The sequence below is a fragment of the Erithacus rubecula genome, assembly GCF_903797595.1.
Source record: "Erithacus rubecula genome assembly, chromosome: 9".
In the NCBI taxonomy this organism is placed as follows: domain Eukaryota; kingdom Metazoa; phylum Chordata; class Aves; order Passeriformes; family Muscicapidae; genus Erithacus; species Erithacus rubecula.
Genome location: NC_136660.1, coordinates 8,447,527 through 8,460,414, shown reverse-complemented (window position 1 = coordinate 8,460,414; position 12,888 = coordinate 8,447,527). Strand labels below are relative to the sequence as shown.

Here is a 12,888-nt window from a genome sequence, read left to right as displayed (position 1 = left end):
AGGGGCTTGTGCATGGTATTAAGAGTATTGTGTGCTAAATTAAAACTGTCATACAAGTTTTGACATTAAAAAAAAAAACCTCTATCCTGCAGAAACTCATTTTTCCCTACCCAAAGTGTGGTTGTTGTTCTGTTGCTTACCATGAATGTGTATGAGATTCTTTCCTTCCTTTTTTAAACATACTTGCTCTTTCTGAAAATACCTTTATCTGCAGCAGAGTGAGCTGGTTCTGTTTAAAATTAAATTTGGCCATGGTTTGATGCTAGCATCAAGCTAGCTTAGAAGTTGCAAGGCTTTTTAGAAGAGTGTATTTAAAGAATTGATTGACAGATTAATTAGATGAGTGGCCATAAATGACAAAAAGAAGTAATGGATCTTTGCTTTTGCCATATTTTTGTATAGTGGATGCTAGTATGATCTTAATTTTTTCACGTTCTGTAATGCATTGTTTTCAAAATTCTTATTAGGGTTTTTGCCATTTTTTCTGTAATGCTTGTACCCAACGGGAGAAGCTTCTGATTTATTGCCTATGAAGTGAGCTTTTCAGAGCTTTGTCTGTGCAAGTAATATTCCAACTCCTGGCAGTAATCCACGGTCAGGATTGTGTTCCATATTCAGTTGGACTAAAAGATGATGTGCCTTTTTGAGCTGGCACTTTCTTCTGTAGCTTTTGTGACTTTTGTATCATTTTAGGAAGAGTTTTGTTGGGGTGTTTTCCCTCCAAATTCTTGCTATGGAACAGAGAGCTGAATTGGTATGAAGAGTCACTGTTCTGTAGCTTTAGCAAGAGCTGAATTTTGGGTGAGTGTGAAGATCATATCCATGACATCACTGTTAACTCTGGTAATCAGATTGTGGTGACAATGGATTACAAATTTCAATTTTAGGCTTGTTTCATACAAACATATGGAAAGTGCCACTAGGGAGTTTGAATTAACTTTTCTGGCCTTGGAAATCTGCAAAGAAAGAAGGAACATGAGATTATATTCTGCACTTTCAGTTTACACTCTGAAAATGCCACCATAGAATGAAATTTGTTCTCTAGGTGGTGATCAGCTAGGATTTGGTGTAATCAGTGCTTCTTTCACTGCTGTTTTGGCACTGAAGACAGCTCACATAGCAGTTTGTCAGTGCCAGGGTATCTCTTGCACTATAAAATGTAAGACAGCTCCCTTTATTAAGCATGGAACAGCTGGTGCAGGTTCCTCATTGCTAAAGCATCCAGCCACAAAGACCACTGTCTCCTGCTTGAGCTTTTCTCATATTCATAATCTGATCTAGACTGTTGCTTTTTTATGAACTGTAATTCTTTTCTTGTGTTTTCTTAGACATGGGTTTTAAAATGAGAGGATATATCAAAAGGGCCTCTGTCTTGTGAGGAAGTTGTTCGTGAGTAAAGAGCATTAATATCCTAGGCCATCAGTTTCAGCTGCTCTGTTTAAGGGTTTTTCCCTGAGGCAGCTCTATTTCTTAAATTTATTTTGAGCTGTTGCTGTAAATGCATTGAATATTGTAGTACCTCACAGATGGAAACTGGTTTCCTCCCAGCTGCACCATCTAGAAGCAGAGACTGTGTAGTATTTAGAGAATATTTACAAGCCAAATGAGATGATTAGGTTCTCTTCCAATTTAAAATAGTAGCAATGGTAAGTTGAGACAATAATGAACTTCATATGTTGAAGATCAAGCTGCTTTCATTTAGATCCCTGTCATGAGATACAATAAGTAATCTATTTTGTACTAAATGACAGGCAGAAAATGCAAGCAAAAATGCAAATCTTCTGGGGGTAAAGAAAAGCTCTGTGCTTTTTCAGACTCAGACATACCCAGTGCAAAACAGGAGGATTGCAGCAGATGTTTTCATACCTCCAATTTGTGCCTAACCAGTCACAACTTCACTTTTTTGAATCTTACACGGATCAGGCAAAGGTGATCAAATTTGCCTCCCTCTTTCCATATACAATATTGTTTGTGTGTCTGCCTAGAAGTTAGGCTGGACTTATTTTTGAATATTCAAAGGTTTTCTTGATTGCTATTCACATTAAAAACATAAAGCCAGAAACCAAGAAGGAGGTGTGTACAGGCTGAACTTGTTCCAGGCTCGTTGTGCTGGGTGAGAAGAAGACAAACCTGAATAACGTGGCCTTCACCTCAGCAAATGCCCCTCACCTGTCAGTGAGCACAGTCCTCTGGGGATCCTGCTTTTGCAGCTGTCTCCTCACTGTTGCATCATGACAAAAACCTTCAGCAGTGACTAAGTGTTTTCAGGTGGTTTCAGAAAGGGGTTATTCTGGTTTTCACTCTCAGCATAAGGCTGAAATGTTAAGGCAACCATATTTTGACCCTTTGGTGTAAAAATTTTGTAGTAATTGACAAAAATTGAATGTAACAGACTACTCAAAAGCAAAAGGGTTATATGGTTTCATTGCTTTAGCATGTACAAATATTATGTATATAAATATCAGATTATATTCTTCTAGAGTTATTTGAAGACTTATTGCCCTCTAGCAGAAAACTAATCAACATGTTTTAAATACTGTGTGGCCTTTGAGCTTTTGTGATGAAGGTATTTAGGAAATTAACTGACCTATTGTAGATTTGCTGCTGCTTGTGTTCTCTTGACCACACAAAACTTTGCTGACCAAGGGTGCTTCCATTTGTCCTGGAGAAATTCTAATACTGTTATACTCATAGTGATAGTGTGCTGCAGGGCTTGCTCCTACAACCCAGAAACAACTTTGGGTGGTAACTCTACTTCATCTCATCTTCAACTTTCTTTTCCTGCTTGGAAATCAAGTATTTTAAAAGCAAAGAAAGCAGATGGGGTGGAGGGAGGGCTCATGCTAAGGCAGTGGACCATTTGCTCAAGCCTGGCAAGTCCTGTTCTGCTTCCACTTTCAGGGAGTGAAGTTACCTTTATTGCTGTTGAATTCATATATGTGTTCCTCCTTTTGTCCAAAAAAAGCCACATCAGTAAATAAGAAGATTTCCTGCAGTTATTCAGTTTAATTGCTTTATTCTGTAGGTTTAAAATTAAAAGCACAGGATACATTGGAAGCAAGTGTGATCTATGAGCAGCAAAGCCAAAGTATGTGAGAGACTGAGAATCTGTGTTCACTGGGGATCTTCTTGATTTTTTTTTTAATTTTTTTTTTTTTTTTTTTTTTTTTTTTTTTTTTTTTTTTTTTTTTTTTTTTTTTTTTTTTTACTGCCTGGCTGATTTGTCCATTTACGTCCTCCACTTATTTTGATAACAAGACAAACAGTTGACAGGGTTTTCTAAGCTATTAATAAAATAAAGAAAATTTGAAAATGCAAAGTACCTTTTCTTATCAGTATGGTCATTTTTTTTTAAAGATATGTACATTTTGCAGTCTGTTCTTGCTCCCTCTGGTGGTGGTTCTTCTCAGAATCTATACTTTCATTTTTATGGTCTTCATATGATGTATATTTGTATGACTTGGTATATTGGCTACAGCTGCATATGATGATTTCACTAATTCCAAAACCTCACTCTTTCAGACTGGGCATTTGGCAATGGAGACATTACTGTCTCTCACCTCAAAGCGAGCTGGGGACTGGTTTAAAGAAGAACTGCGACTTCTGGGTGGTCTGGATCATATTGTAGATAAAGGTATAGTGGAGATACTGCTCTGACAGCATGAAAAGATAATGAATTGTAATGTTTGCTTTTTGTAATGTTCATTTCTTGTGGTTAAAAATAGAAATATTATGTATTTTTCTTAGCAGTGTTAGAAATAAAATAATTCAGTATCAAATAACTGAAAAATATTAGTGATTTTAATCTGTTGCAGGTGGGATTGAAAGTAGTTTTCATGTTAAACAGAATGTGTACAATGTATGAGACTAAAAATGGCTTAAGCTTGGACAGAATGCTGTTGCATATCTCTGTACAGCACATTTATTCTAGAGTAGAATCTCCTTTATAGTCTTCTAGAAATATTTTCAGACCAGAGATTTTTTAACTAAATATACCCAAGGAATGTAAACCCTTCAAGAAGAAGCGAGGGGGAAGGGGGAGAGTTGATCTATTATTTTTTCAAAGACATGTCTCAGTTAGTGTGTTTTTGATCAAAATCTCCTAGGAATGAAAAGGGACATATCTAAATTAATTGTTTACCTGAATTAAGCTTGGTCTTAAGTAAGCAGTGGGAGAACAAAGAAAAGATTGGTGAGATGAAAGTATTCAATTTGAACAGTTTCAGACTTGTAAAGTCTGGGAAGTATGTGCTTGTCCTATCTTTCTCCTCTTCTAAGACTCCTTAAGAGTTATGGAACATAGTCATGTGCTGGACATTGTTGTTACAGATTACCTAACCATATATTTTAATTTTCTCTTGCCAATAACAATCTCAAACTTTTAAGGTTTGGTGTTTTTTCATTTACTTGAAGAAATGAAAACTTTGGAGTGCTGATCATGTCTTCATGTTTGTTTCCTGCCATTAGAGGTGTGCAAAGTGTAAAACGAGGTTGATAACTCTTGAGTAGCTGGTTAGTTTGTACACCTGGCTTTTGAAGACCTCTTACTGATGGAGGACAACGACTTTTTTTTGTGTTTAGTTAAAGAATGTGTGGATCACCTAAGCAGTGATGAAAATGAAGAGAAGTTGGTTGCTTCGTTATGGGGTGCAGAGAGATGTTTACGGGTCTTAGAAAGTGTGAGTATGAGCAGATCCTTTGCATTTCTGAAAGCTGCTGCTTAAGCACTTCTGGTTTACATTCTTTCAATACATAGTCACATTATAGCTCTATAAGGTTGATTTTATTTTATTTTTTATAGACTGTATTAACTTCCTGATACTTACCAGTGTTTCTGTAATGTTTGAAAATTTAATTTACTATTCTGTGTCTGCCACATTCCAAGATTATTTTTGGTAAAAAATAACTAAATATGACATGATGCTTTTTTGTAAGTTCCTACAAAAAGCTGTTGTTTATGGATGTTATTTTCAAGGCATGAGTTTGACTCTCCAATGTGTGTCTGGTAATAACTGATCATTATGGAAGTGAGATTTTCTTAGAAGCAGTAAATCAGTGTTAAGAATTGCTATTTTGAACCATCAGCTGGGGAAGTGCTGAAAGAGCAAATGCCCTGTCATCAGCTGAGTGTGTAAATGCAGATGGTAAATATTTCTTTGAGAACTTGGAAGAATATCAAAATACATGGTACTTGTGTAGAGTTTACGTGACAGGAATGGTGTGTGCGTGTGTGTGTTTCTCTGCAATGCCTTGTTTCACTGAATTTGGTGTTGCTGGTGTGCTCTGTTTCTGTTGTGATGCCCTAAGAAAGCAGAAGAGCCTTGTTATATTCTAACAACACATCTTTGCAAATCAGAAAACATTTGGGATCAGAGTACAGGTCAATGAATCTTGCTTAACACCTTAAACCTAAATTAGAGGGCAAATAGCTACAGTGGCCACTTGTTTTCCTCACTAAAATAGGACAGACTTAAATACAGTATAAATGCAAGCTGAAGAAACTGAGAAAGATGAACAGTTGTTGAAGGGTGTCTTAAAAATTCTCTTTACCTTTCTATTCAGCAGTGAGAAAAAAAAAATCAGAGTAATTTTCTGCTTTTATATTCAATAGATAGAATTGCCAAGCAAGATAGAAGAGACTTGTCTAGTGTTAGAATATTCAAATTAGGACTTAGGGGTGCTTGTGATGTAGCGAGATCCTTAGAAACTTGGGAGAGATGACAGAATTAAAAATATGCCAAATCATGGAAGTGCAAGAAGAATTTGTATTGTTTCTGGAAATTGATTCCAAATTTCAGTCAAGGGAATCAAGGAAAGTTCTGTGTTATGGTTGGATGCATAATAGGCACTCAGAAGATTTTATGTCAAGCCCTTAAAATACCACATATATAATTGTGTTCTGTATACACACTTGGGATAGTGTAGTCTCAGAATGTGGATTCAGGGTTCTCTATGGCAAAACATTCTGCTGCATGGTTTCTGTACTTTATCAGGGAAGATGGTTCTACCTTCAGTGCCACAGTTATTTAGACATGAAAACTCCAAGGAAATACTGAAAAATAAGAAGTGAAAGCTTACACTGGATAATAGCCAAGAAATGTGGAACTGAATAAAGTATAGTAGTACTAAAAGGGAATGCTTCTCTTTCAGGGAAAATATTATTTTTAATATTACTTTCTCCTTCTCTCTTTAGGTAACTGTGCATAATCCAGAGAATCAGAGCTATCTGATAGCATACAAAGACTCACAGCTCATAGTCTCCTCAGCTAAGTAAGTTGTAGAAAAAATCCCCCAAAACCCCAGTTTTGCAAAATCTCTCATATGATAGGATAAAAAAAAATGGAACATAGAAGAGGGTGAAGTGACATTTATTTAGTGTGCTTTCATTATGCTTAAATGTTTACTGGAATGGAGCATAGCAGAATTGACAGTGTAACGAAGGATTAAAATAGTGAAATTCTGTTCTTGGCGTTTCTCCCTGGCAGAGATTCTTATTCAAACACCCCTAACCCATTTATCAATCTGGGTGATGTCTCAGTTGGCTGTCAGAGCCTGTCTGCCCCTTGTCTTGCTCTTCATAAAAGAACAAATGAAGCTGAAAGTTTGACTCTGCAGACCTCATTGGAAACATGATTTCATGGTTATAAATTAGGTATTTGGAGTATTTATTTAAAATAAAAGCAAACCACAGTTTAATATGTTATTTAAGCTAGTATGTATTCTTGACATTTCTGGTTTTGTTTGTAACTGAAATCACTGTGATAGTTTAACATGAAACCCATGTTGTATGCAGTAAAATTGTGTCTGTGGTCCCTTACTGATACAAGATTATTTACTGCTGGGAAGTCATATGTCATTCCTTACTGAATGAAAATAGTTCTGAGAACAAGAGAACATTCTGGTAACGCTGTCAGAATCATGTTGTACCTTGATGGTCAGAGGATATGAGAGACTGGGTTTGTAGGAAGAGGAGATATGTTTTAATAAGTAGTAAGACCATATGATGATCTGGAAAGGAAAATTAACTTGTTCTTGAAATATCAAACTGATAAAGCCTTAAGATTTCCTGTTTTTTGTTTTACACAATTTTCAGTTGAGCTTATAAAAGGTTATATAGGTGATAAGTTTATTATCTGTCCCTACAGGCTGGATATCAGAAAAAGTCTGCATAAAGCTCTTTTTCTGTTTTTTTTCCTTGTGAAAGAAGTATAAAGGTGGAATGCTTTGTAGGTTGTGAAGGTAATTTTGTTCTGCACCTTCTCTCTGCAGAGCACTGCAGCATTGTGAGGAGTTAATCCAGAGATATAATCGTGCTGAAGACAGTATCTGTTTACCAGACAATAAGTCACTGCCTCACCAGAATGTAACTAACCATGTGGGTAAAGCTGTGGAAGACTGTATGAGGGCCATCATTGGGGTCTTGCTCAACCTGACAAATGATAATGGTAAGACAAGAAATTTTTTGCATATTCTGTGAAGTATCAGATAAGCCATTAGTAATTTTTTTTTTAATTGATTATGGTTTTTCAAGTTCAGTGCTGTAAAACAGTTTTCCGTGGTAGATGTTTGCTTACAACCCTCAGTAATTTTTCTTTGCAAGCTGGGTTAGGAATTGCATGACACGTTCAAATGGAGGGCTTGGGCTGAGAGGAGCTGCTTTGTCATGAGAGCCAAAAGATTTTTATTAGACTGCTTGCCATTATAAATGTGAGTGTTTTCAATACTGAGCCTCTGAACTCTGTTTGCAGAATGGGGTAGTACAAAAACAGGTGAACAAGATGGTCTGATAGGCACAGCGATGAATTGTGTGCTTCAGGTTCCGAAGTTCCTACCTCAAGAACAGAGATTTGATATTCGGGTGCTGGTAAGTTCTTGTGCTTCTTACATCAACAGAAAATTATTTGCCTCCTTCTTGTGCATTGAGCTGCTCTAGTTCCCCATTAAGGAATAGTTTCCCCTACAATTTTCAGTGACCATATATATACCTAAAGTGAGTTATTAAAGGTTTCTGTAAGGATTTGGTGGGTTTGAAGGTTTTTTCCCTGTGGTTGGTGGGGAAGAAGTGCATTTCTTAATTAACAAAGCTATTTAGCTGACTAAGTATATCAGTTAATACTTTTCAAACATCTTTTCAATTTTGGAAATACAGTTGATATTATTGAGTTAAAAGCTTTGTCAGATTTACTTCAGTTTATATAAAATGAGTTAGAGTGACCTAATAGCAGCAGTGAAAAGTGTGCATGTGAAGGATCTCTTGCAAACATAAGCTGAGGGTTGGACACCTGAATTCCTAACCTCTGTACAGGAATCCTCAGCTCCAAAAATGTTTTCATGTTCAGAATTGGGAAAACAGAGATTCCTACAAATCAAGTTCTCCTGTACCGGCATCTCTGTTTTATCTTTTATTTCTTTAAACCCTGATCCCCCCGTCTGTCAGACTTTCATAAGTTGTGTATTCTCAGAAAGATAAGGCCAAAGATGTTTGCCTAAATAGATTTATTTTTTTTTTTTTTTTTGCTAAATTATCTTTTTTCCAACGTGTGTAATCCTTTTTGACTCCAATCTTGCAGGGATTGGGTCTGTTGATCAATCTTGTAGAGTACAGTGCCCGGAACAGGCACTGCCTTGTCAACATGGAAACATCGTGTTCCTTTGACTCCTTGTGTACGGGCGAAGGAGACGAAAGCCTCAAGATAACTGGACAGATTGATGCTGTTCAGGCTTTAGTGCAGGTGAGAAGTGTTTGTCCTGCAGTAGTTCCCATTTCTCATTATCAGACTGTTGGGAGGAATGGAGAAGTCAGCATTGAAAGTGTGTCATTTGTTCTGTTTAACATTTTGAGGAGTGGAGCGAGGTAAGGGGAAGATTGCTGCTCACAACCCTGGTTTCTGCAGTGCTGTCAGTTACAGAAACAGCTTCCCTGGTAAAAGACAGTGGTTTACAGACACCAGTAAAACTCTTTTGTTCCCATACAATTTATTTTTGTTGTTCCTTGATTATTTACTTTGACTGTTATATTAAACCAGCTGTAAGCTACATGTATGTAAGCTCTTACATACTTTGCTTCTGTAATTTTTTTAAAGTACTATGTTTTTTGGACTTTGCAACTTTAAATTAAAAAATAGGATCATCCTTTATAAAAAGCAATAGAATGCAGATGTAATGATTACAGATGTGAAACAGCATATGTAAATTGACTGTAAAAAAAAAAAAAAACCACAGATAAAATGAAGAAGTGAAAAAAATAAATTGCTTTAAAAGAAAGAAATCTACCAATAATTTTGGTAAATGAGTTTCACCATGCAAACTAAAATGAAAAAATTGAAAGGAAATTACAGATGCCTTTTTTCAGTAGATTTAATTTTAATTATGCTTTTAGCACTTGTATTTAACTTGTGAAATAACTGTCCAGTTTCAGACAAAAAAACCCAGTAAAAATAATAAAAATATCTTAGCTTGGCAAAGCAGTACTTATACCTGGTGGTCATATGGTTTGGGAAATAATTCATGGAAAATAAGTGCCTAATATGAGATTCTTCATTCATTCACATTCTTTGCTAAGTCATTTTAAATTACTCTTTCATATCTTTGCTCTAAGAAAGCTAAGTGAGAATAGTTAGCATGAGAAGAAGATGAAAATTGGTAGAGAACAAAAATGGACAGGAAATTATGGCAGCTTTTAGTTTTCAAGCTGTGTCTCAAGGAAAGTGATTAAACTTTTACAATGCCCAAGAGGAGCCTGGCAAGTGGTTCAGCACCAGGCAGGGAGGTCTTGCTGTGGAGCACAGCACTGGCATGGGGCCAGATTATATTTTCCTTTTTAAGAAGAAAAGCTTATTGTTAAGAAAAGTATTAAAGGCTGATTGTATTAAGGGGTAATAAATAAAGTTTAAAGTATTAAGTCAATGTGTTTAGGGTTGAGTTTCTAACAGAAATTCTCCTGGACTTCCCCTGTTAGCTGTTCCTGGAGTGTGAGCGAGCAGCGCAGCTGGCAGAGAGCCAGACAGACGAGCTGATTAAAGAAGCTCCCACTGCTCAGCATGATAAGAGTGGGGAATGGCAGGAGACAAGTGGGGAGATCCAGTGGGTCTCCACAGAGAAGTCAGATAGTACTGAGGAGAAGGAGAAGAAGGAGGAAGATGATGAAGAACTTGATCTTAATAAAGGTACGTTGTCTGGCTGGGATAAGCTCAGAAAAGGCAAAGAACAGTGTGATTGCATAAAATCCTATCTTGTCCTCTGCTTCTTATCTGCATCCTGTCTCCAGGGCTGAGATTTCTGTGGTGTATCCCAGGTGAAACTGCTGCAGAAATAGGAGCCATTGAGATCTGAAGCATGAGAAGTAGAAGTTGTTGTGCTCTGTTTCTTAAAATGAGTGGAAAAAAACCCAAAAAACAACAAAAGAAAGAAACAAAAAAGCCACACACAAAAACCCCAGACCTTTTTGGGACACTCCATGTACAAAATATTTTGGAAAGGATGGCTTTTAGGCTGTTACCTCTTTCTTCTGGAATGGTCCTTGAAAGTTACCTGCCTTAATTCTGTTTTCCAGGGTTCTTGTTTCTAGCTAAGGGCTAGTTAAGGGCTTGTTTCTAGTTAAGGGCTGGGTTTTTTCCCCTCATCTCCCTGTCTGCCTCTTCTGTCCCCATCTACTTTGTGTCTGTCTTTTCCCTTCATTGGTTGTATCTCTGTTCTGCTTTAATGTGCTGCATCTTTGGCAGTTTGTTCCAGGAATTCGAGTATGTCTGACCTGTTACATAGTTTGTGTCTGGAAAATGAGTCTGAAACATCATTCCTTCTTGTTTAATCTTCTAATAGATGCAGTGTATGACTTTTAGTAGTGTTTTCATCTTGTGTTAGTAGGTATATTACTTTCTCCAGCCTTGCTTTATATCCTTCCTCCTTTTTGTGGCCCCATCAGCTGGTGTCTGCAGTTATTTGTAGTTTTTCCCAAAATGCTGAGTCATCAGCAAAAAATGCTGTGCCTGTTATCCTTAACACAATAAACTACTTTGTGGGAAGTCTTAGAGGCATGTAGTATGACATTAAACATTTGTATTGGTAGTTTGGGGTGTTCAGCATACAGTTTGCACATTGAAATGGCAAATGACAAAATACTGTGCAGCAGAATGAGTTGAAAGTGAATGAAGACCATTTTTCTTGTCAAGAATGTGCTGCTGTGTCAGTAAGTGTGGCGTTTCCTGATCACTGAAATCTCTGTCCAAAAGCTCGTTTTGTTTGAGGAAAAAGCGTTCTGGAAAGTTATAATGAAGGATTGTATTTGCAGCAGTAAAAGATCCCAGCTGCTTAGAGAATACAATTGACTGTTGTCTCTTTTACAGCTCTTCAGCATGCTGGGAAGCACATGGAAGACTGCATTGTGGCCTCATACACAGCATTGCTTCTAGGCTGTCTCTGCCAGGAGAGTCCAGTAAGGGAATAAGTTGATCTTAAGTCCAGTATAATGCTTAATGAAGTGATAATTTATGTACTGAAAAGAGTTTAATAAATTTGGCTTTGGTGTAAGCAATACATTGGTGAAGCTACACTGATGTATACAGCTTTGGCAAGAGTTGCCACAGTTATTCCAGCCAAAACAAATTTTCTGAATATCACTATGTTTATTAAAACAGTTGGAATTGAATATTTAACCTCTTTTACCTCTCTCCCCTTACTTGTAGCCTGCAAAAGAATTAACTTTGGAAAGGCAGAGGAAAATTGGCTAAGCCTGTTACTTCTCAGTAGTTTTAGTAAGCAAGTTACCATCAGACTTATTTATTCTTTATTGGGCTGCCTTAGTTTTTTCTTCCATTGAAATCAGATGAACTTGTGTGTGTCCCTATTAGTTCCAAATAGTCTCAGCTTGGAAATATGTAATAGAAACCTGAAACTAAAAATATGGAACTCCAATGGCTGAGAACTGAATAAAGTCTCCTATCAAAAATGTATTCACATGAAAATGAGTTCAGACCTGCTTTCAGGCTTGTCTGAATTTAGTATGGTGTAAAAATGGCCTTTTAAGGTGCTGTTCTTTGCCTTTGGACTGATCAGTGTCCCTAACAGTTTCAGTATTCAAAGTGAGACTGACAATGAAATCAGTAATTCTCAACCCTTCACAGTTGTAAAGGGGGAACCTCTCCCTGTCAGGGGAGTGATCTGGTGGGGGTTTTAGTTCTTGGTAATCTTGAAGGTCCTGGGGATGTCTGATAGTATTTTTGGTTTTTAAGAAAAAAATTGCAACAAACCAACAATAAAAAATTATTTTTGCAATTATTTTCCAGAAACATAAACACAGTAGAGATATGTGTATTGCTTAAAAGAGACTTAAATCATAAAGATGGCAGCAAAAGCTAATCTTTATGCTATAAATATACTTGTTTTAGTGCCTCTCACATGCAGAGTATTATAGTTCTGTGTCAGAAAAATGTTTCCCAAATAAGACAAGATTGTTTTATTTCTTAGATCAATGTGACTACTGTGAGGGAGTACTTACCTGAAGGGGACTTCTCGATAATGACTGAAATGCTCAAAAAATTTCTCAGTTTTATGAACCTTACTGTAAGTAATGCATGTTTCAAATTGATATATGTAAATATTTTTGTAATTTTGTTTTCTGATAGTATTTCTTGCATTTTTTAAAGTATTAAAATTTTTCAGTTTGTGGCTTCATAAGAGCACAGGACGATAATCTGGTTTTTAATTCTAAAAGGCCATTTGACTGCCATGATTTTGTCTGTCATTATATTATGATTGGCCAGGAAAATACTTCTGAATTGACTGCCTGAACCTAGTTGTTTTTACTGATGCATAATTGTAAATACTAAAATTCTGAAAATAGAATAGCTATTGTATATAGAATATCTTCAATAGATATTTGAAGGAAGTGCT

At 36.5% G+C, this 12,888-nt stretch overlaps 1 protein-coding gene across 3 annotated transcripts in view; it reads left to right on the top strand.

Annotated features, from left to right (window-relative positions):
• WAPL (WAPL cohesin release factor) overlaps positions 1-12,888 on the top strand; it is a 64,186-nt gene that overhangs the window by 48,792 nt on the left and 2,506 nt on the right. For all 3 annotated transcript variants that reach the window (XM_079312338.1, XM_079312336.1, XM_079312337.1), the window contains 9 exons: positions 3,523-3,634; positions 4,582-4,679; positions 6,194-6,270; positions 7,270-7,445; positions 7,749-7,864; positions 8,571-8,732; positions 9,959-10,166; positions 11,343-11,431; positions 12,463-12,558. In XM_079312338.1, the coding sequence (XP_079168464.1) occupies positions 3,523-3,634; positions 4,582-4,679; positions 6,194-6,270; positions 7,270-7,445; positions 7,749-7,864; positions 8,571-8,732; positions 9,959-10,166; positions 11,343-11,431; positions 12,463-12,558 (1,134 nt within the window). The remainder of the gene's footprint in view (positions 1-3,522; positions 3,635-4,581; positions 4,680-6,193; positions 6,271-7,269; positions 7,446-7,748; positions 7,865-8,570; positions 8,733-9,958; positions 10,167-11,342; positions 11,432-12,462; positions 12,559-12,888) is intronic.